Source organism: Camelus bactrianus, chromosome 7, assembly GCF_048773025.1.
Source record: "Camelus bactrianus isolate YW-2024 breed Bactrian camel chromosome 7, ASM4877302v1, whole genome shotgun sequence".
NCBI lineage: Eukaryota > Metazoa > Chordata > Mammalia > Artiodactyla > Camelidae > Camelus > Camelus bactrianus.
Window position 1 is genome coordinate 33,320,069 of NC_133545.1, and position 24,738 is coordinate 33,344,806.

Here is a 24,738-nt window from a genome sequence, read left to right on the forward strand (position 1 = left end):
TATCAATTTGAGGAAATTACCTTCTATTATTATCTTCCTGGCAGCTTTTATCATTAATGGATGCTGAATTTTTACTGCTAATATGGTGAATTACATTGATTAACTTTTTTTCTTTTTCTTTTATTTTTTAATTGAAAGATAATCAGTTTACAATGTTATATTAATTTATGGTGTACAGAATAGTGATTCAGTTACATATATATTCATTTTCATATTCTTTTTCATTATAGGCTATTACAAGATATTGAATACAGTTCCCCGTGCTATATAGTAGGACCTTGTTGTTTACCTGTGTTACATATAGTAGTTAGTATCTGCAAATCCTGAGCTCTTGTTTTATCCCTCCATCCCACCCTTTCCCCACTGGTAACCATAAGTTTTGTTTTGTTTTTTTTCCTATGTCTGTGAGTCCGTTTCTGTTTTGAAATTAAGTTCATTTGTGTCACTTTTTTTTTTTTAGATTCCACATATAAGTGATACTATATGGCATTTCTCTTTCTCTTTCTGGCTTACTTCACTTAGAATGACAATCTCCAGGTCCATCCATGTTGCTGCAAATGGCATTAGTTTTTCCTTTTTGTGGCTGAGTAGTATTCCATTACATGTGTATATCTATATATATGTGTGTGTGTGTATATAAATTCTAGAGTAAATTCTAGAGTTATCTGTCCATGGACATTTAAGTTGTTTCCATGTCTTGGCTATTGTAAATAGTGCTGCTATAAGATCGACTTTCAAATGTTAAACCAAACTTGCATTCCCAGGATAAACCCTATTTAATCATTGTGTATGTGTGTATTTGTGTTTTGCTAAAATTTTATAAGGATTTTTACATCTATGTTGATGAGAGATATCAAATCTGTTTTCTTGTCTTATGATGTCTTTGTCTAATTTTGGTATAAATAATGCTGGCCTCATAAGATGAATTAGTTATAGCCCCTATAAACATTCTCTTTTCTGAAAGGATTTGTGTAGACTTGATACACTTTCTTCTAATAAATGCTTCATACAATTCATAGAAGCTATTTGGGTCTGGTATTTTCCTTCAGGCTCTTCACAGCAAGTTCAATTTCTTTAATAAATAGAGAATTATTTAGGTTATCCATTTTCCCTTGAATGAGTAAAGTGGAATTATACTCTATGTAAACTCTTTATAAGGCACATGGGTTTTTATAAACCAAGATTAGTCCATTTGAATTGTTGCACAGATGACATCTTTTAGAAAACCAAGCAGAGCAGGACAAGGGCTGGGGCATTTGCAAGTGAGCACATCCCATAAATAATATGCCCGCACGGACCCATAGTAGACAGTAGTTTTGTGCTCGTGCCATCTTGTTGAAAAATAAACTCTCAGGACAAGAAACATACTTACTTTTTCAAAAGATGGAAATATATACTGCATAAGTCAACATTTAGATGACTTATCACCTTACCAGTTCAAATACTAATGACAAGTTGGGGATCCGTATAAGACTTCCAGTTAAGGGAGGACTGACACATGCACGGTCAAAATTCGTTATTCACAGATTGACTCACTAAAACTTATATGTAAGCCGCAAATCCATACTTGTGGCACTTTCACGTTCATTTGTGAACAAGCACAGAGCAGTGAAAACTTTGGGTTGCAGGATGCACACACTCCCAGCAGGGGTCGAACAAGGTGATTCTCTGCCTTCATCCTCACCTGTGCAGAGATGACCAGAGGGTAGGGGCAGCAGGGGGGCAGGGCTGTGCAGGAGCTCCCACTCTGGGACCCCCTGAAGGTTTGAATCCCAGCTCTGGCCCCTGTTAGCGGGGCTCCCTTAGGCAGCTCCCTTCACATTTCTGAACCTTGTTTTCTGTTTTATAAAATAAAGAAAATAGAATCTCTACCTAGGTGAGTTGTTTGTAGGATTTCAGAGTGTAATCTTTGTGCAACGTGTCCAGGTACATATATATGTTTCCCCTCAGAGAAATATTTCAGTTGTTGCTATTTCATTGTTCCCAGTGACTCTTTAGAAATTAACTACCATGAATAAAAAGAAATCAACTGTATTTATCTTTCTTCCTTGATGAACATATACAAATATGAGTTTTGGATGTTAAACTAACCTTGCTTTTAGGGTAAACTTCATCTGGTCCTGAGGAGTGCTTATTTTATATACTGCCGAAGTTGATTCGCTAAAGTTTTGAAAAGGGTTTTTGTATCTATGGTCAGTAAAGGAATTTTTTTTTTAAATGCAGAACCTCACAAGTTTAGGACAGTGGGAGAGGAGATGACAACATACAAGACATAAACAGGTTTCATAAAGTCTGACGGCAGATGAGGGGAGGCTGAAACACAGACAGGCACATGGCGGTGGGGAAGAGGAGAGCAAGAAACAAACCGCTTTACGCCGCAGAATTGCCAGCGACTCAGGATGTATCAGAAAGGATCAGGAATTGAAAATGTGAGGTATCTCTGAAGATGAAGGGTGCTAGAAGTAAGGACATTGGTCAAAAATTCTTTGGAAGGAGTAGTTACTATTCCACCCCTCCCTGCCTCAGTCCATGGGAAATTTACTCTCTAGAGAAAGTTCACTCTCTAGAGAAAGGCATTCATAAGATTCAGACAATGCTGCATTTGGGGATGAGGCCCACACTATAAATAGGGCCTCACAATTACAGAGGGGCCCTGCCAGCCCCTTTCTGTCTTGATTTCAAATTACTGAAAGATGCTAGGTTCTGCTCCCCACAGAGGAGTTTGGCAGATTCCTCTATAGAGAACCTGACCAGCCCAAGAGCAGACGTCACAGATTCTGAAATTTGGGGGTCCCCTGATGAAAATCTGCATGTCTCTCCTCCCTTTGGGGAATCCTCATCTGACCACAAGCTCGCATAGGCTCACGGGTATTTTTTTTCCCCCAGTTAGCATTTTAGTACCTCACTTGTAAAGATGAATGGACAATGAAAGAGCACCAGATACTGGAGGAAAATCTCTAATGTGAAGGGCAGAGGCCAAAATGAAGAAACAGACAAAGAAAACTTAAAAGAGTAAGATAATTCAGGGTGAAAAAAAATGAAAAAGTTGTCTCTTATTTCCTCCGAGAGAGAAGATAGTATATCCATGAAACAAGAATGGAAAGCTGTAAGAATAGATCATTCAGAGAAATAAAGAGAAATGGCTGCATAATGGAAATACAGTACCTCTTGTTTGAAAATTATGAAGAATTTCACAATGGCTGCAGCACAGCATTAAACCAAGCATGGGGCCTTTCTGGGCACAGGGACCTGTGTGACTGCACGTGGGGTACAGCCATGACACTGGCCTTGGAAATAAGAAGGACTCTCAGAGATTAAATCTATGATAGCCTCAGTAAGAAAACTGAATAGAAGGGTTAGAAGATAAAGTAATGTAATCATCCAGAAAGTTAGACAAAAGGTGAAAAACTGTTCAAGAAATGTAGAAGCTAGTTTAAGAGATTCATGGTATAAAGGTAGTCAAAGTTCCAGACAGAAGACATAAGAAATGGTGGGAAGGAAATAATCCTAGAAATAATTCAAGGCATTTCCCAGAACTGAAGGACCTGAGCTTGTAGATTTAAGGAGCCAAGGCACGTAATCCTGAAGTTTTAAATTACCTGGAATAATTTCCGGAAGGCTTTCAGAGGAAAAAAAAAAAAAAAAAAAAAAACAACCAAATATCCAGTCATGGACATCCGAATGTCAGAATGCAAAAAAGGTTAATTTTCCCAGAAATTGATACAACTCTTGAGAGGCTGAGGAGAAGAAAAGGGGGTAAAAAAAATGTAAATTCTCATCTACCATAGTAGGAAGTCAGTAGATGAGCTATCTTAATGAAAAAATGTGGAAATAGCAAAAGAAGCATGCCATTTACATACTTGAAGGTAAAATAAACAATTGTTTTAAAAAACCTGTTTCAATAAAAGAGTCAAAGGCTCGTGAGTGCAGGAATCGTGGGTTGAGGATGGGACTACTGTTTTTTAATATCAATCTTGTAGAACTAGAACGTTTCTAACTACATGTGTTAATAATTTAGCAATTAAAATTAGATGAAAGAGTAGATAAGGATTTGCATGAGGCTTGCGTGGGCCTCATAGATGTGACACTAATGCTTCTTCTCCCTCCAGATTCCCGGTACATTCTCTTACCTGTCGTGTTACATCACCTCCACATGCACTTGCAAGAACAGAAGCACCTGATTATGTGCGCGCGTATCCTTAGCAACGTATTTTGTCTCATCAAGAAGAATAGCTCAGTAAGTAAATACAGGTCATAAGATGTAGTTCCTATCAAAAGGCTTCTGGAGATGAAATTTTATCAGTCTTCAAAGAAACCACACCAAAGACTCATCCTCTGAGACTCTTCACTTTTATTTCCAGCTGGGTTGGACTTTTTGCTCTTCTTCTAAGGGAATTTTTGTTGACCTTGTGGGATGGCTATAACCCCAAATAACCTGGGTTTCCTAAACTTGTATTACAAGAAAGAACCAAATACCCAATGAGAAAATTAGAAATCTCAAAGCCTCCCACATGTGTCTTTAATCTTGATGAATGCTCTGTGGCAGGAATAAATTATTGCTTGCAAAGACAGTCTTTTACGGTCCATTCTCTGAAAGACTGCATCATGATGGTCAGAGCTTGACCACGACCCTTGGGCCCAGCCCTGTGGAGATAGTGGAAGCAGAGGAGAGCCCCTGGAGCCTGGGCTACCTTGCACAACAACTACTACTCGTCCTGACAGTAATCACTCAGTTGTTACGACTTTGGGAATTAGGGGCGATGTTCCTGACTCTTGATGCAATGCAGTTGCGTTAGAGGATGCAATATCAAGAGAGAAAAATCACATGCTTGCTTATAAGTGGGGACAATGTGGAGTATTCATGGTCATGGCTCGGGGGTTGGATGTGAAATCCACACAGGAAGGATGCCCTCTTCCAGATCTGTTAACCTGCACCTGTTACTAAGCAGCAGTGCACTCACCTGTAACAGTTTGCACAAAGCAGGGTTTGGCAGCGAGTGCTGAGACTCCTGTTTCTCTGCCTCCCTATTACTGCTGTGCCACCGCTTCCCCTTTTGTGTCTCTCTGGCTTATTATCACCATCTGAAGAGCTCGGCAGTCAGCTCGCGTGGGCCCCTGTTGGAAGTGGTGGAGACAGGGCCCCAGTCTCCTTGCGAGAAAAAGGCCAGAAGCTCTTGATCTAAAAGTGTAGTAAGAGAGACCTGCTTGGGGAAGGACCATTGCTTTTTACACACCCGGTTCAAGAAAGTGTAGCTATGCCATGCCTAGCTAGAATGTTTCTGCTGCCTCTAACTGCTGAGAGTAAAAAGTAAGTTAAAAAGTTCACTGCAGAAGACTGAAAACACCAGGTGGTAGTAGAGGTGGGTTTTTTTTTCCTCCTATTTCAGTTTCGAGGTTGCAGTCAATTTTTAGACTTGTAAGGAATTCAGAGCAGAAACTGCTCCGAGGGAAAAACATTAGTAGTTTTTTTTTTGCAAATGTAAGGAAGTTTATCATAAAATCCTTGCCAAAAAGCTCTTTCAAGCTCACACTTTCTAAAAGTTTTCTTTGCAAAGGCAATCTCCTTGGTACATAGAGCATTTGTAATCATAGTGCTCCTTCGTGTGGTGTGGTATAAAAAAACTTGAATCCACTACGTACAGTCAGTGCAGAGCAATTTGAGTTTCTCTCTAGGTCCTTGGGCTTAGATAATATTAATTTTGCTTTGGGAAAGCAGTCCCACCATAGCTACTGACATTAAGTCCGGGCTGTCACTAACAGTATTCACCTAGACTGAGTGCTGTTTGCTAATATTTACATGTAGGAATTTTTAAAAATCACTTTTCTAGGAATAGTCACTTGCACTTAAAATAGAGCTTTGGAAGATAACCTGTGCAACTTCAGCGACAAGAGTAAATATAAGCACAATTTGAAAGCAAAAAATTATAGACTGTTGAAACCAAGAGGGACAGACAGTTAGTGAAGAATCAGACCCAGAAAGGCACGCTGACTTGCACAGGGACACACCCCGTGTTAGTGGCATAGCTGGAGCTCTGAATTAGTCAGATTTTTATTTGTATCTCAGGTACCCATTGTGCAGTCAAGTTGCATACTCTCAGGTAAGCTGTTATCTTCTCCGTGCCTTTGGTTTCTATCAAAGAAGGTCATTCACTTAGGTGAGTTAGGGGAGGTTCAGGTCCTTCAAGCTTTTGAGTTCTCTGACTTTCGGATTCTATATTTAGAAATGTATATTTCCCCCTTTTCACTAAAGAAATATTAATGTACATGTTAAGCCACAATTTCCTGAACACGTTATTTTTTTTTTTCTTAAGGAAAAATCTGTGTTGGAGGAAATAGATGTGATAGTGGCCAGCCTGCTGGACATCCTGCTGAGAACCATACTGGAGATCACCAGTCCACCACAGCCGTCCGGCTCCACAATGCGGCTCCAGTTCCAGGATGTCACTGTAAGATCATAAAGCCAATGCACACGAAACTGCATCGTTGTGCTTGTTAAAGTTTCCGTCACTTTTAGGGTGGGTTGCTGAAGGATCTGGGGAATCTGGCCTGGGGAGACTGATCTCTGTTCATTTCACATGTACATGAGTTTAACCTTCATTTTACCAAGGAATGAGAATAAGATGCATGTTTGTTAAAAAATCTCAGATTAAGATATTTTTAATCACAGAAATGCCAATGTGTCCAATTTATTTTCACTTTGCCCAATTTAAGTTAGCCTATGACTATATCCTCAGTCCTCTTGATAACTTTTCATTCTCTTTTCATCCATTGAATTGCTTGAGGAAGTAAGAATAGTGAAACAGAGCAATAGCAACTGGGGTCCTGAGTTCTAATTCTGAATTTTTCACAGTGACCAGTAAGGATCTTAATTTTGCCATCATTTTTACAAAGAGTGCACTGCAGAACCCCTGTCTTAAGAATGTTTGCTTAGCCTTTGATGAAAATAATTTTTGTTTTTACTTAAAAAATGAAAAGTCCGCTCAGGCTCTCCTGCCAAGGTTGAATACTTAAGGATGGCCATCTTCTATTGAATTTTATTTTCTCTACTTTCGGAGCTGAGATTCACCTGATTCCTCCTGCCAAACTCTGGATGTGGAAATAAAATTAAACTCTTTCTTTTTAACAAACTAAGGTTAAATATAGTATGAAAAAACTTCCTAATATGTGTAAGAGCTGTACTGTGTCATTTACAGAAAAGAAGAGCACCCAGTTAATTTCTCATGGTCTGATGGAATTTCACGTGTAAAATGCTACCTACCTCATTGGCTTGGCTTTGTATATTTAGTAACTACTTGGTCCATAGTAAATGCTCAAAATGTTGTTTTTTTCTTAATACTGCTTGAGCTCATTATGGGTTTGAAAGTTTGGGGGTTTGGTTTTGAATTTTTTTGTTCTGTCTTCTCATGTTTTTCCGAACTTTTTATTTTGGGCTAATTGTAGAGTCACTTGCAGTTGTGAAAAAGAATACTGATACCCCATGTGCCTTTCACACAGTGCTATGCATGGTAACATCTTACAGAACTATACAGTACAGTATCACAACTGGGATACTGACATTAATACAGTCAAGATACAGAATGTTTTCATCACCTCCAAAATCCCCCATTGTGCCCTTTCATAACCAGACTTACTTCCCTCCCATCTCTACTTCCTCCTTACCCTGGCAGCCACAAAATCTGTTCTCCATTTCTGTAATTGTGTTGTTTCAAGAATGTTTTGCAAGTGGAATCATACAGTACATAACCTTTTGTGTTTTGGGGTTGCCTTTTTTTTTTTAATTCAGCATAATCCTCTGGAGATTCACCCAGGTCATTGTGTGTATATGTAATTTGTTCCTTTTTCTTGCTCAGTAGTTTTCATGGTGTGAATGTACCACAGTGTGTTTAACCATCCCCATTGAAGGCTGCCTCAATTGTTTCTGGATTTTGGCTATTACTAACAAGGCTACTATAAACATTTGTGTGCATATTTTTATGTAAGCATAAGTCTTCAATTCTCTTAAGACAAATTCCAAGAGTATGATTGCTGGATATGGTAGTTGTATGTTTAGTTTTGTAAGAAACAGCCTAGTCATTTTCCATAGTGGCTGTATCGGTTTACATTCTTATACACACAGTGTATGATGAATGATCCCGTTTCTCAACACACCCTCGTCAGCATTTGGTGGTGTCAGTTTTGGCGGTGGGGAGGGGATGAGGATGTTCTGATAGGTAGGTCGTGATATCTTGTTGTGGTTTTGATTTGCATTTCCCTAATTGCTAGTGATGCTGAATGTGTTTTCACATACTTACTTGCCATCTGTGTATCCCCTTCAGTAGAATATGTCTTTTTCCCATTTTCTAATTGGGTTGCTTTTTAACTCTTGAGTTTTGAGAGTTCGATATAGATTCTAGACATTTGTCCTTTATCGAATATGTGGTTTACAAGTATTTTCTCCCAGTCTGTAGCTTGTTTTTTCATCCTTTTTACAGAGCCTCCTTTCATAGAGCAAAAGTTTTTAATTTTGATGGAGTCCAGTTCAGCAATTTTCCCTTTTATGGATCATGCTTTTGATGTCAAGTTTCAGAACTTTTTGTCTTGCCTTATATCCTGAAGGTTCTCTCCTAGTTTTTTTTTCCCCTAGAAGTATTACAGTTTATATATTACATTTAAGTCCATGAATCTTTCTGAGTTAATTTTTGTATTAGCTGTGTCAGATAATTTTAACATCTCTGTCATCTCAGTGTTGACATCCATTGTCTTTTTTTTATTCAATTTGAGATCTCTTGGTTTTTGGTATGATGAGAGATTCTCAATTGAAATCTGGACATTTTTGTATTATAAGACTCTGGATCTTACTTAAATCTTCTGTTTGAGCTAGCTTTATGTGTTACCTCTTGCCAGGGGGATGGGTAGGATGCCAGCTCATTATAGCCAGCGGGAGGTAGAAGTCCAGGCATTGTCTTCACTGACAGTGCCCAGTGGTCATGAAGGTACCTGCTCACTATTTGGCTTTCTCTGACACCACTCTGGAGAGAGATGCTGGGCTGCCACATCACAGCCTTGTGAGCCTGAAAGTCTGGGCTCCCCATTTGGCTTCTGCAGGTGTGGGAAAGGCCAAAATTTTTTGCGGTGTTCTGCTGGAGTAGAGCAGTGATTGCTAAAAGTTTTGTCTTGTTAAACCACCCCTTTGCTGGTCCTTTGGCCCAGGCGAGCAGGCTCTTTGGGAATATTTGTGTTGCCATTTTTGGTGTTTCAAGATGGCCAGCTCCTTCGGTTCCAGGGTGGGATGTATGAGGCAAAAAGAAAACCCAGAGAACTCAACAGCATGTTCTTCCTGGGGTTCAAGGTCCCTAGGCCGTCTGCTTTCTTCTTTCCACCTTACAAAGTCATCTTGTTTGTTTTGTATATAAAATGAAAGGATTTTAGTGGTACTTGGCAGGAGAAATAGGGAAAAGTGTATCTACTACATCTTCTCAAAAGCAGAAGAAAGTCTCCTTCATTTTGGTTTTGATGGTAACATTTTAACTGCTTCCTGGCAATGTAACTCAAACATAGTTCTAAAATTATAATGACCTAGCAAACAAAATCATAGCAGATTCTCCATGTGGTCAAAGACTGCCTGAGGTCAAAAGCTAAAACACAAACTGCTTTTTTTGTTTGTTTTTTTAATTGAAGTATAGTCAGTTACAATGTGTCAGTTTCTGGTGTACAGCACATTGTCCCAGTCATGCATATACATACATATATTTATTTTCATATTCTTTTCCATTATAGGTTATTATAAGATATTGAATATAGCTCCCTATGCTATACAGAAGAAATTTGTTTTTTTAATCTCTTTATATATAGTAGCTAACATTTGCAAATCTCAAAACCCCAAACTTATCTCTTCCCACCCCCTTTTCCCTGGTAACCATAAGATTGTTTACTATGTCTGCAAGTCTGTTTCTGTTTTGTAGATGGTTCATTAGTGTCCTCTTTTTTTCTTTTTTGATTCCACATATGAGTGATACCATATGGTATTTTTCTTTCTCTTTCTGGCTTACTTCACTTAGAATGATGATCTCTAGATACATCTATGTTGCTGCAAATGGCATTATTTTATTCCTTTTTATGGCTGAGTAGTATTCCACTATATAAATATACTACAACTTCTTTATTCAGTCATCTGTTGATAGACATTTAGGTTGCTTCCATGTCTTGGCTATTGTATATAGTGCTGCTATGAACATTAGGGTGCATGCGTCTTTTTGAATTAAGGTTCCCTCTAGATATATGCCCAGCAGTGGGATTGCTAGATCATATGTTAAGTCTATTTTTAGTTTTTTGAGGAATCTCCATACTGTTTTCTATAATGGGTGCACCAGACTACATTCCCACCAACAGTGCAGGCAGGAGGGTTCCCTTTTCTCCTTACCCTCTCCGTCATTTATTGTTCATGGACTTTTGAATGATGGCCATTCTGACTAGTGTAAGGTGATACCTCATTGTAGTTTAGATTTTCATTTCTCTCATAATTAGTGATATGGAGCATTGTGTCATGTGCCTATTGACCATTTGTATGTCTTCATTGGAGAATTGCTTGTTTAGGTCTTTTGCCTATTTTTGGATTGGGTTGTTTTTGTTGTTGTTGTTGTTGTTATAAAGTTGTATGAGCTGTTTATATATTCTGGAAATTAAACCTTTGTCAGTCTCATCATTTGCAAATATTTTCTCCCTTTCTGTAGGTTGTCATTTTGTTTTACTTATGGTTTCCTTTGCTGTGCAAAAGCTTATAACTTTAATTAAGTCCCATTTGTTAATTTTTGCTTTTATTTCTATTGCCTGGGTAGACTGCCCTAGGAGAACATTGCTAAGATTATGACAGAGAATGTTTTGCCTATGTTTTCTTCTAGTAGATTTATCATATCCTATCTTATATTTGTCTTTAAGCCATTATGAGTTTATTTTTATGCATGGTGTGAGGGAGCATTCTAACTTCACTGATTTACATGCTGCTGTGAAGTCAGTGAAAGAAACATGTAAATCAAACCGCTTTGTATCCATCGGCTGCCAGATTTCTCTGGGACATGCATGGCCCACAGTCCTTCACAGTGTAGTAATCAGTGCAAATTAAGAGAACTGAGAAGGCAATGGGTCAAGTTTGTGGATGGATTGGGGTTAGGGCAGGTGGGGTGATCATCTAGTGTGCTAAATTTTAGGAAAATCACATAAAAGAACCTTTCACCAGGCTATGTTGTGCCCCTTACTGTGTGAAAAACCGAACTCTCTCAAGGTATGTGGAATGAAGTTTGCAAGTAAATACTCATGTAAATCATTTGACACCTTAGATTTTATGCTTTCATGTATTTTTTGAGAATCCTCAGGCAGACCTGGTTTGAAAGTTCCCTGCCATTTAACTATGCCTGATCTTGAACAAATAACCTGTATCTCTAAGCTTCTGTTTCTTTGTCTTTAAAATAAAGGAAATAATTGTACTTACTCAAAGTCAGCATGAGGATTTCATCAAATCTGTAAAGTATTTAAACAGTATCAGTACATTTTAGCCATTAGGAATTGTGGTAGCAACCATGATCCATAACATTATTATTATCACAGAAGCAATACTTGCACTGTTGTTGTTACAACTGATTTTTTGGTGAGAAATATGCTCTGCTTATTGACAGGGTCAGCTCTCTGGGCACTGAAGACCTAATTTCTTCATCATTGTCTGTCAGAACAGGCTTGCCCTCTGAACAGGGAGTCTTTATGTGGCTCAGTGCTCCTACCCTGAGCACTTGTCAGTCTTTATAGAAAAAGTGCTTGCAATAAGCGAAAATGCTGTGGGTAAAGCCGTTCCCACAGTGTGTGGTGGTGAAGTGTTTCAGCTCTCTAAGGACCACGGCTATCACCCTGCCTCCCAGTAACACAAACAGGATGACCTGTTTCCACTGTGTCATAATTTCAGAGAACAGTAACCTTGTTTTAATATCTGAAAGGATTGTGCTTTTAGTTCTTCTACCAACTGTTCTTTAAACTTTAAAATGCTCTATCTGGCTGGAAAAAAAATAGCACCATTGTAATTGATTCCTTTCAAAAATCTAATTGTACGGGGAAGCAGATTTTATAAAGACGCATGTATGGCCGTTCGTTCACACTTCAACTAATTGGACTCCAGAGTTCCTTACAATTGATAAATGCTTCTTTTCTTTGCACATAATTCTGTTCAGCACCATTTATAGCGCAGGTGACTCAGTTCAGCATGAGCCATGTCTACGACATACTCTGCATTTATCTAAATTTTGTGTGCACTGTGGGCTTATGGTTCAGGGAGAGAAAAAAGCGCAGGAGAATTCTGTAAGAAATTTCTGGGGGAAATTGTGCATATATATATAATAGAAGGTTTCCTGAGGACTACTGTAGCCATTATATTCAATCTAGTCGTAAAATGGAAACAAGCCACTACCACATAGAGTTCTTTCTAAAGGCAATTTGTACAGAAAAAAATTCCCACACTAAAATGCAGTAAATCTTGGCCAACAATGTCTTTTTCAATCATTTATATTACTTTATTACTATGTTAATTCAAATCAGTCAACATTTGTTGGGTGTCTGTTATATATTGGTCATTATGCTAGACACTTATAACAAAATATGTACTGGCTTATCAATGTTTTAAATTCAACAACAGTTTTTTATTTATTCTTTTGAATAAATAGTATGTCCAGGATTTTCATGTAGACACTTAAAATCTCTTAAAAAAAATAAAATTACTTTATGGATGAAAAATATGTCAATAAAATATTGGACATCCAGGCCTCTTGACAGGGTTAAATGTGTTTGGAGTTCCTAGAAGATTAAATGAATAAATAAAATGCCATTGTAGAGTAGACATTGGAATTGACAACATGACATAAATGTGCCAAGATAAGACATCAGGATGGCAAGTTGTTTGCAGTGGGCCTAAACCAGATGTGACAGATATAAATAGTTCATCTGGATTCAAAGAGGTATTCTCCCAGGTACAGGGACTGTGAAGACTTAATGGAAGTCTATTCATTTTTGAGCAATTTTTTATTTTTATTAAAACTATTAAAAATAATACATCACTTAAGATATTTCACTATTCACCGGATGTATGTTGAAATGAATATTCTAGGAATATTAATCTAGTAGCTAGATTGAAGATAGTGTAGATAGGATGTAGAAAAAATAAGAGATGAAAAGTTGAATTTATTTCTAACTAGATTTGCACTTTTATGTCGAGACATGAGAGAGGCTAAATGTATAGACGTGTTGGTCATCAATAGACAGATTCCTATAGACCTATTTATATTTGAAATGTAATCTCCAAGCTCAGGTATATTCCCTCTATAAAATAAGTCATTCTGAGGACTAGGAAGAAGAGCCAGAGATGCCTGGGTTTATGCATCAGTTTCACCATTTTCTAACTGTGGAACCTGGGATAAATATGTTATTAACTTTAACAGATCTCACTGTAAAGTCAAGCCCCTCATGGCCTTCTGTGCTGCCTCATCCCCAGGCCATCACTGAGCTGCTTTCTGTTACTATAGATAAGTTTGCATTTTCTAGAATTTTATATGAATGAAACTAGACAGCACAGAGTTATTGTTGTTGGGTTTTTTGGTGGGGGGTGGGAGGGGGCATTCTGATGTCTTTCTTTTAATATATGGATATGCTATAATTTGTTTATTCATTCACCTGTTGGTAGACCTTTGGATCATTCCTGGTTTGGGCTATTCTGTTCTATTTATCTATTTTTCTGTTTTGACACCAGTAAACACAGTATCCTGATTAGCACAGCTTTATAGTAAGTCTCGAAGTCAGGTAGTATAAGACCTTAACTTAGTATTTCTTTTTCGAAGCTGTTTTTGCTGTTCAAGGTCCTTTCCATTTCCATAGGAATTTTAAAATCAGCTTGTCACTTTCTACCCCCCAAAATGCCTGCTATGATATGGAGTGGGATTGCATTGAATTTATATGTCAGTTTGGGGAGAATTAACTTCTTAGCAATATTGAATCTCTCATAGAATCTATGTTCTATGAGAATATAGTATGTCTCTCTGTTTATTTAAGTCATCTTTAATGTTCTCATCAAGGTTTTGTAGTTTTCAGCAGATCTTACTTATATTTTGTCATATATATCACTGTGTATTCCATATTTTAATTTATAATTTATGAATTTTATTATTTTAAATTTCAGTTTCTAATTGTTGATTTTCATTATGCAGAAAGTTGATTTTTATACATTGAACTTACATGATTAAACATTGATTAACTCACTTGAGTAGTTCTGGTAGCTCGCTGTAGACTCTGTAGCTTTTTCTGTGTACACAAATACGTTGTCAGTGAGTAAAGGTAACTTTTTTTTATTCCTTTCCAATCTATAGTCCTTTAATTCTTGTTCTTGCTTTATTGCACTTACTAGAACCTTCAATATAATATTCAGAAGAAGTAGGGAACTGTTTAAGCTTTGAGATGTCTGAAAAGGCCTTATTCTGGCTTTGTTTTTGAAAGATAATTTGACTGGGTAACATATTCTTGGTTGTTAGCTGTTTTCTTTCACTCCTCTAAAGATGTTCCTCCACTGTTTTCCAGCTTAGATTGTTCCCAGGGAGAAATCTCTCATCCTTATCTTTGTTCCCCTGCATATAATGTGTCTTTTTTTTTTTCCCTAGCTGGTATTAAGATTTTCTCTTTATCAGTGGCTATCAGCAATTTTATTATGTTGTACCTTAGCATAATTTTTTCATGCTTATTTTGCTTAGGGTTTGTTGAAATTCTGTGATACATAGGTGTATGGTTTTCAAAGAATCTGACATATTTCCCCTTATTTCTTCAATTACTTTTTCTGACCCCTCTTGTTTGAGGTCTGCAATTGCATATATATTTTGCTACTTGAAGTTGTTCTCCAGTTCACCGTACTTTCTTCTTTTTTCCTTTTCTTTTAGTTCTTTTTCTTTGTGTTTTATTTTAGAGAATATCTATTATACTATATTCTTCTGTGTTATCTGTTGACTGAAAAAAAAAAAAAGCACAACCTAGAAGTTGAGCATTTTGTTTTATTTAGCAAACTTACTGAGGACTGTTGCCAGGATGGCAGACTCTCAGACAGCTCTGAGGGATTGTTCCAAAGAGGTAAGGGAGGAGCCAGGATATTTAGGAGTTTCACTGGAAAAAAAAAACAGTCCAACATCAAAAGATTAATGCTGATCACCAAAACCAGACATCTCAAGTGAATGATTTTAGTGCATTTCTATGTATGGGAAGATGCAAGACTCTGGGCTCATTGAAATTATTCCTTTGATATCCATCTTAACTATCTAGAGCTGAGATCCTATTTTTCTCCATCCTGAATTCTTGTTGTGCACTGTCAAGGGTGGCTGTAGTGGCTGATGGCTTTACGGCTGTAACATCCTTTGTTTACTGAAATGGCAGGTGACATTCTTTGTCCACAGTCTAATCTGCCATTAGTCCCACTCAATGAATTTTCATCTCATACATGATTGTCTTCATCTCTAGAAGTTCAATTTGGGTCCTTTCATTACCTTTCAGGTCTCTAATTAACATGTTCAATCTTTCTTCAAGCTTCCTGAATATATAGGCTACAGTGATAATAGCTATTTTAATGTCCTTGACTGCTAATTCTATTATCTGTGTCATTTCTCGTCTGTTTCGATTGATTGATAATTTTTTTTCTCCTCATTTGTATAATTTTTTTTCCTCCTCCTTTGTAAGCCTGGTAATTTTTTATTAAATGCCAGACATTGTGAATCTTACCTTGTTGGGACCTGGATTTTGTTGTTATTATTCCTAAAAATATCTTTGACCTTTGCTGTGGAATGAGGTTAAATTTCTCAGGAACTGTTTGATTGTTTCAGGTCTTACTTCTGAACTTTCTCAGGTAGGATCAGAAAAGCATTTATTCCAGGAGTAATTTTTTCCCACAACTGAGGAAAGATCCTTTTTAGTACTCTAACTGGTGCCCTATTTTTTTTTTAAATGGTGGTACTGGGGATTGAACCCAGGACCTCATGCATGCTAAGCATGCACTCTACCACTGAGCTATATAGCACACCACCCCCCTCAACTCAGATGCGAGGATTTAATAGTGAGGATTTTTCAGTCTGGCTGGTGATAAAAGGTACTATTCACAGTCTGTGTGAGTACCAGTTTCTTTCAATCCTTTTGGATAGGTTTTTCCTAGCCTTGGGTTGTTTTCTCATACACATGCACTAAAATATTTGTAATTGTGCCCTGAAATATCCTCTTCCTTGCGTTAAGTATCAAGGGTCCATTTGTTCATTAACAAAGTAATATGTTGAGCTTAAAGGATATTTCTACAACCCACATTGATTAGTTTGTTAAATATTTGCTCCAAAAATTGTGTAGGGATAATTATTTGTCATACTTGTATGTGGCAAATGACTATCTACATGCCAGAAGCCAGCTTGCATCTCTGTTTACCCTGACATGGCCATAGAGCAGCATACTCAGGACTTCCTGGGCAGCTGGTAGGTATATGTTTGCCCTGACTTAGCTGCCTTTCTTGGGAAATCCCACTTCTCGGGGCTTTTGGTCTCTAATTTTACATGGAGCCTATAGTCTCTTTTGAGAAACCGATTCCTAATTAAACTGCATTTCTATAAATTTGCAGTCAGTTACCACTGATTGCTTCTTCTGTTGTGACTGTATTGTTTTACATGCAATTAAAACTGTTTAAAGGTAATCTAAAAGTAGATAAAGTCTTTGCTGAGCAAAAAATTTTGCATTGAAAACACATATTTTAAGTTAGAAGTCCTTTGGGAAATGCAAGTGATAACAGTTCCAAAGGTCTTCACATCTGTGGGTATTGGATATATTTTTCTTCTTCATTATTAATCTATAAGATTTTGACTCTGTAGGAGTCAGTCACATAGCACCCAAGCACAGAAGTATCAAGGTTAACTTAAACTGTTCTGAACAGGAGACTGACACCATTATACCACGTATGGCTTTCTCTACACCCAGCAAGTCAGCCGATAAGCACCCTGATGGGTTGGAGAAGATCATGTAAATTAAAAAATGGAGCAGGAGGGGAAGGTATAGCTTAGTGGTAGAGACAGTGCCTAGCATGCATGAGGTCCTGAGTTCAATCCCCAGTAGCTCCGTTAAAATAAATAAACAAATAAACCTAATTACCTCCCTTCACCCCAACCCCTAAAAAAATGAGCATGAGCTTACAAGGAAGAGCTTTGGAGTAGAAAGACCTAGGGATAACCTCTGCTCTGCCAATTTCTAGCTGTGTATTTTGGGCAAGTCTTTTAACCCACCAAACCTCCATTTTATCTTCTTTAAATTAGTGTTATATCCCCTACCTCGTAATGTTGGTAGGAGGCTCAATGATAGAATAAATGAAGGCATAGTAAAAGTTAATAAGTGAATGGTGGCCTCATTATCTTTTCCTTTAAGTGTGTGGAGTTACTTCCCTAGTGAAAAGCTTCCACCCAAGTGGAAAAAAAAAGCACTCTAAATTTAAAGATGTATTTATACCAAGTCATTAGTAATCATCACAAGGAGAAATTTTGACTGTAATATTATGGTTAATTTAGATTAAGACAACATCGAAGGGTAAATTTGAATCATAGCGGGTTTTTTTAAGTGTTCTATTTGAGAGCAGTTGAAAGTAAGTTAATGATGTTCTTTTATGTCCTTACTAAAAAAAAAATGCTTGCTTTTTTTTTTTTTTTAATTAGGGGGAGTTTGTTGCTTGTCTCCTGTCTCTATTACGGCAAATGACAGATAGACATTATCAGCAGCTTCTTGATAGTTTCAATACAAAAGAAGAGCTAAGGGTAAGTGACACTTTTTAAAATTTTGTTTAATATATCTTTTTAGCTTCTCTTGTTCTTATTCATCATTGTTCAGATGGTTCTCTGACAAGGGCTTTATCTTTTCCCATCAAATCCTAAACTGTTTTTTCTCAGCTTTATCCATAGATTTGCTCATCTCTGTTGACTTTTCAAAATTTCTGTACTCAAGCCAAATTGTTAACTCTTATTTTGGACAAGGCTATAGGATTTGAAACACTTGTCATCAAAGTCCTGTAAGCTAGAAATGGAATAACGGCACTGAAACAAAAGCAAACAGACTAAGTCTAGTTAAGTGGGCTTAGAAATACTGCCCTAATAGAAGAGAAGAGACAATATATAATTATATTAGCTGATTCCGTCCCTCTTTAAAACCACACTGAGAAGTCCTGGCTACAACATTCTGACTAGGGAGGCAGAGTTGTATTGATAGTCTCTGTTGGCTATGGTCTAATCAATATGCTGTGCTAGTCTGACAGTCTGACATTAAATAGAAAATATTGATGCCAGGTTTGTAAAAATCCAATCTTTGCTGAGATTTAGGGAACTTTAATGCTTCCTTCATGGTATTCACTAAAAGCTTAGCAGTTGATTGTCCTCGGTTACAGGAATGACCTGTCATCTGTCTTGGTTTACTTTTATTCCTCTTCCATCTCTTCAGTTCTCCAGACAACTTCATATGTAAACCATCAAAATGGAAGGGTTACTGAAGTGCTGAGGGGTGGAGAATTATAGGACAATGGGTATAGTCACACTGTGATGTTTGCATGATTAGAAGCCTCCCTGGTGCCTTAGAGGGAGATTTGCAGATTTTTTTTAAATATAGTGTGTAAGGGTCCCTTATCTTTGACTTTTCACTGTTACATGATCTCAGAAGAATCTTTCAGTTACCTTGGATCACTTGACGAGCTTAGCCATATGAAATAAAGAATAGGTTTGGGCACACATAATCTATGTAACAGTTGATTAGCATTTACCCAAACCTGAAAATACCATGTTTTTCATGCTTACATTCAATCTTGAGTTTAGAATTAAAAATGGGTAAAAGGCCTTAGAACTTACCCACTCCATATACAGAAATCTGTATGGTTAAACAGGAAAATAATTGTGTAGTTCTTTACTTTTATCAGAAGTTGAATATTTAACATAGTTGAGGAACCATTTGGTTGTATTTAAGAAGTCTGTGACTTCATATTTTGAAATTTCATGTAGGAAAAGATTACATATTTTCACAGGGTCGGGGAATCCAAAAAATAGCAGAAAACCATAAACTGAAAAAACATGATTTATTGGATCTAGGTTTTGAGCTTTATGCTCAAAATATTCACGTTAATGATAATAAAGCAAATGAAAGTAATGAATAAAGTGTTTTTTGTGACCTTTCCTCATTTCAGTCACTCATACCTTTTCCAAGGATGCATATTTCCCTCCTCAGAATAACTGGGGCTTCAGGCCAGGAAAATTACTTAACAATATTAATTCCGTGATCTGTTCTTCAGGAAATATAGATTGAGCAGTTCAGGTATACCAAGTGCTACCAGTGTTGTTTACAAACCAGGAAGGAAAAGACCAGCTCCTGTAGGAGGAGGAATCAGACAGGTAATGGGCAATAAGACAGGCAGGTGAGAGGGGGTAGTACACAGAGTAAGCACACGGTGCTTTGGGGCACCTAGGAATTGCTTCCAAACCAGACTCAAGGCAGGAGAAAAACTCCTCAAGGAAGGTCTCAGCTGAGGGCTGATTTAAGAGTGTGCTGGCTATCTTTGACTGAGACATTCAGATTTCTCAACTAAAATGTCACCTGAATATTCTAACTGACATACCATATCTGCCATTCCACCTTTATGACAGTTACTAAAATCTGAAATAGATTCTATTTGTTTACATGTTTATGTGTATCCCCAACTCCTAGCTCCTAGGTTATAAGCTTCTTGGTATCTGAAACCGTTGCTGGTTCACTGCTTAATCCTCAGATCCTAGACCTTCTTAGCACCTGGGAGGCATTCAAGAAACACTGGATTGATACACTGACTATAGAGTGTGAGGAAGAGAGTTGTAAGACATAAGACTCTGAGGATGTGTCTAGACTTTATTTTGAGGACATTGGGAAACTATGGAGGGTTTTAAGAAAGGAGAGACATGATCACATTTGTATTGAGAAAGGCCTGTCTGGTTGCACTACTGAATTGCTGAATATTGTTGGTGAACTTAATGAGCAATTTCAGTGTGTTGGTGAGGGTGGACATCAAGATGTCGTGGATTGAGGAATGAAAAAAAAAAAAAGAAAAAGATAAAGTGGATGTAGACAGTGTTTCAAGAAGAGGAGTGTAAGCTGTCTACTGAAGGAGCACTTGGGATGTCAGAGGAATAGTTATCATGGAGGAGGCTGAAACATGCTTAAATATTAATGATCAGAGCTGGTGGTGAGGGTGACACTAAAGATAAAAGAGTTGCTAACTCAGAGTGCAAGGTCCTTAAGAAGCAGCAGGAGCGACCTAATTAGCCTTGACTGGGAGGAAGACCCCCTTCCCCAGTGGTAGGGGATGACTGGAGCGAAGATGGGCTGGAGGTCATTTATTTTACCAAAGGCTAATTCATCATCTGATGTTAATCTGTATTTTAAAAGTTCAGATGTCACCATTTAACAAGTAAATTTATCCTGTTCTCAATTTTCTTCAAAGCCAAAAATTCATGTTTATGCTACTGAAACCTATATCACAGGATTTTCTGAAGCTGATAACACTGGCCCCTAGTCGCTTTCCAAAAGTCTTTATACCCAGTATAAAGAAATCAGAACTTTTGAGATTTCAGAAAGCTAGTATGGCTCATTTACTGAATAGTATTATATAGCACCGCCAGTTGACCCTTGAACATCGCGCTGTTGAAAATCCATGTGTAACCTATGGTCAGCCCTCCATATACGTATACAGTTCCTCTGTATCCACAGTTCTGCATCTAGGGATTCAACCGTGGATCGTATAGCACTGTAGTATTCACAACTGAAAAAAAAATCTATATGTAAGTGAACCTGTGTTGTTGAGGGGACAACTCTATAATCAAGCATCTCACTATGTCTGAAGCTAAAAAAAAAATATGCACTCTAGGTGGGATAAATAAAGACTGTTAGTAGTTTGCGTCAGGTTTTGCTGCCAAGTGAATCAGAAAACCAAAAATCTTAGAGGTCTTTGGGATTTGGGTATTGCAGTTAATACCCAAACAGCAAACATTTATATAGAACTTAGTGCATATAAGGCACTGTTCTAAGAGGTTGGTTAATATTAACTCATTTAGCACAGGGAACTATATTCAATTTCTTGTAATAACATATAATGGAAAAGAATCTGAAAAGAATAAATATATATGTGTGTGTCTATGTATAATTGAATCACTTTGCTGTACACCTGAAACTAACATTATAAATCAACTACACATCAATAAAAAATTTAAAAAAAATTTTTTTAAACTCATTTAAACCTGAAAAGAACCCCATGAGGTTAGCACTATTATTGTTTTATTGTATCAACTGCTTGACTCAACAAACATTTGTTGAGCACCTGGGCTAGACGTTAGGGCTGTGAGGACTAGTAAAGCAGTCTCTGTTGCTGTCTTAATGTTATCAGGGACGTCTACATCATTATGCTATAAACGAGTGCGACACGTATAAACGACAGCAGTGATAATGAGTAACAGTTACGGAGTACCTCCTCACCCCCACCCCCAGCCCCACCGCCATGAGCCAGATGCAGTGCTAAACTCTTTTTTTGCAGGATCTCATTTCACTACCCCCTGCAATGAAGATTGGTACTATCGTTATTCCCAAGTAACAGAGAGGGCTAAGAATTCTATTAACATCTCAGCTCTTTGCTCAGGCTACAAAACTCAGCTTTTCCCTAAACGTTAATAAACGTTTTCTGTCAGTTTGTATAACGTTTTATTCTTCACCTCTTGAAAAACAATAAGGTAGTTCTAGTCATGAAATGGGCATGTCTATAAAGGCCAAATTAGCAGAGGGAGAGTTATTTGGGGTTTTTTGGTATCTACATTTAGGTTAGAAATTGAGTAAATAACGGAACCATCAGTAAGGCAAGGTACAACTTAATAGAATGGTGTTCATGAAAAATCATAACTGGTATTGAGATTAGACACTGAAAATCCCACTCAACCCACATAGTTCAAAGTAATAAATCAAAGCCAGTTCTCTCTTTTCCTTCACACACACATTCTAATCCCCCAAGGTAGCTGCTATTAACACACAGTGGTGTATATCCTCATAGATTATTTTCTATGCTGTGTCCATATGCACATTTTTTAATCAGATCATACTATTCATATTGGTTGCACTTTTTCCACCCAGTAGTGTAGCATGGACATTATATAGCCCACTACATCATTCATACCTCCGAATCTCTTTATGTTATGCTCCATAATTTAATGATTCCCCTTTTGATGGGCATTCAGGTTGTTTCTGAGTTTTGCCATTAGAAACGATACTGCAGTGTACATCTTGATACATGTATCTCTGTGGACTTGTGCCCTTATTGCTGTAGAATGAATTTCTGGAAGTAGAGCTGTTGGATAATGGGATATATGCATTCTAAATCTTAATTGATACTGACAACTGATTGAGATTTTCACATTAGTCTTGTGGTGGTTCTTTATTCCTAGGGTCACTGCTTTTTTCTTCTTATCAGTTCAAAGAGAGATTTGGCCTAGCATCTCCCCATGGTTCTCTAAATCAAAATGAATGTTCAAATTACGTAGTTCTCAAGTATCCACTAAGACTAGTGATGTTTTAATTCCATCCTTGCTTGGAGAACTTGGGCGTCCCCAGGGTTACTGTTGTAGTGGCTTCCGGCATTGTTAACACTAGGCTGTTTCTTCTCCTTGGTCCCCAGGTACCTGTGTGTGAGTCACAGTGTCAGCTGAAGCGTGTAGGAGCGCAGACCTCAGCGCTGCTCCCCTGCATTATTTCTTTCCTTGTCTAGAACATGGCATTATTTTAGAAATGAACAAAAGCAAAGTCTCAGCAGTGATTAGGGATTTTTTTCTCCTTCTTTCGTCAATAATGTTGTATTATACACCCACCTTCTACTGTGGGCTAAAGTTTTGTCCATATCCTTGGCATTTTTATGTGTATAGAGAGAGCAGTCAGACTCTTATTCTTTGTTGATTATGACTTTTCATATAGAGCTGTGGGTATCTTGCTCTAAGTATGAGATTAGACCTCTTCTGGAAGTTATGTACAGCATTATTATTGTAACTTTTTATTGTCTCCCATATACTGGCCCACTAGCTTTCAACAGTCATATCTGATCTAGTCTCAATTCAACTTTAAAACTCTGAGGACTCCACGTTACCTAGAGGACAAAGTCCAGTCTCTTTGTCAAGTCTTCCCTTTCCTCAATCTACCCTCCATCCTTATTGTCCTCCATCCCTTTCCACATACCTTTCACTCCAGCCATTAAAGATTAGTAAAATTACCAAACAAATCATGTTTATTATTACTTTGAATATTTTTTTGTCTACCTGAAATGCCTATTCCACCACCAGCTGACTTCCATTGCCTAATTTGTACTCCTATTAATCTATTCCCAATTTCAGCTCATGCTGTAAAATCCAGCTCAGTTATCACTTTCTGTATGAAGCCTTCGCAGACTTCAGTCCCTCTCTGTGATAGCACGTGCAACAATGCATCGGAATGATTTGTTTCCTTGTATTCTTGATGACCTTGGGCTCTTTGAGTGTAGGCGCTCTGTGTCCTAAGCACAGAGCCTAGAACATTAAGTCTTTGTCAAATGGATCAGCCCTTTTAATAAATGCCTTCCTGCTTCAAAAACCATCTTTTTCCATACAATTATTTCAACTCATATTCTTTATTTTAGTACAGAAAATTGTTCTATAGCTCTTAAAGATTGAGGACCATTTGAGAGTTATTTTTGCATAATGTACTTAAATATTCAATTTTAAGGATATAAATTTCAATGTGATAATGATTATTAACACCCTTTAATTGAATTCCGACCTTGTCTCAAGGGTGTTACACATTTGAAATTTGTGGCAAATTTTTAAAACAGCATTTGACTGAAGTCTAAATTGTAAGTACAGGAAATGTGTACCTGGAAGGCTCTGTCCCATTCATTGCCTTTGACATAGAGACCATGTCCCAGTCTGTCTGCTTAACCTCCTGATGCTTTTTTTCCCAGATCTCTTAACTCAAGTTTCATGATCTCAGAATTCCTCCTTCTGTGCTTCACCAATTCTGTTTCATACACCTGATTTCTATCTTATGCTATTCTGATACCATAGTATCATGGGTAGACACATAACAGTGTCTTATAGAGTGAAATCAGAAAATCTCTGTAAAATATGAGATTGATCCTCTTACATACCTGCATAAACCCCCTGAGTGTCTTTACATTGCTCTCAGGATAAATTTCCAAAATACTTACACCATGGAAAAGGTATGAGATTTATTTATCTCTTATTTATTTGTTTATCTTTGGTCCCTATTTATCATTATCTGTCTATATCGATCTATCTGTCCATCCATCCATCCATCTTTCTATCTATCCATCTTTTATTTATCACTACTTATCTACCAGCCCTTTTTCTCACCACTCCCCTTTGCGGCCCGGACAACCCTGAGTTCTGTCTTGCCTCTGAGGCTTCCAGGTGCCTCTCCCTGGAGAGGAAATGCCTGGCCCTCAGACTACCCTAGTTGGTAACACATGCATGGATGTGTGTGGTGTTTAGATTAACATTTATCTCTCCGACACAACTGTGAGCTCCATGAAGGCAAAGCTCACGTTCAGCCACCTTACTGTGCTGTGGCATGTTGCAGGCACTCCATAAATATTCTTGCACAAATAAAGAATATATTTTACCCCACTAGGTGTCCCCAGCATCT

At 37.6% G+C, this 24,738-nt stretch overlaps 1 protein-coding gene across 1 annotated transcript in view; it reads left to right on the plus strand.

Annotated features, from left to right (window-relative positions):
• The window catches only part of DOCK4 (dedicator of cytokinesis 4), a 405,568-nt gene that overhangs the window by 298,186 nt on the left and 82,644 nt on the right, over window positions 1-24,738 (plus strand). Inside the window, exons 24-26 of the mRNA XM_045511159.2 lie at window positions 4,110-4,237; window positions 6,312-6,446; window positions 17,718-17,816. Coding sequence (XP_045367115.2) covers window positions 4,110-4,237; window positions 6,312-6,446; window positions 17,718-17,816 — 362 coding nt within the window. The remainder of the gene's footprint in view (window positions 1-4,109; window positions 4,238-6,311; window positions 6,447-17,717; window positions 17,817-24,738) is intronic.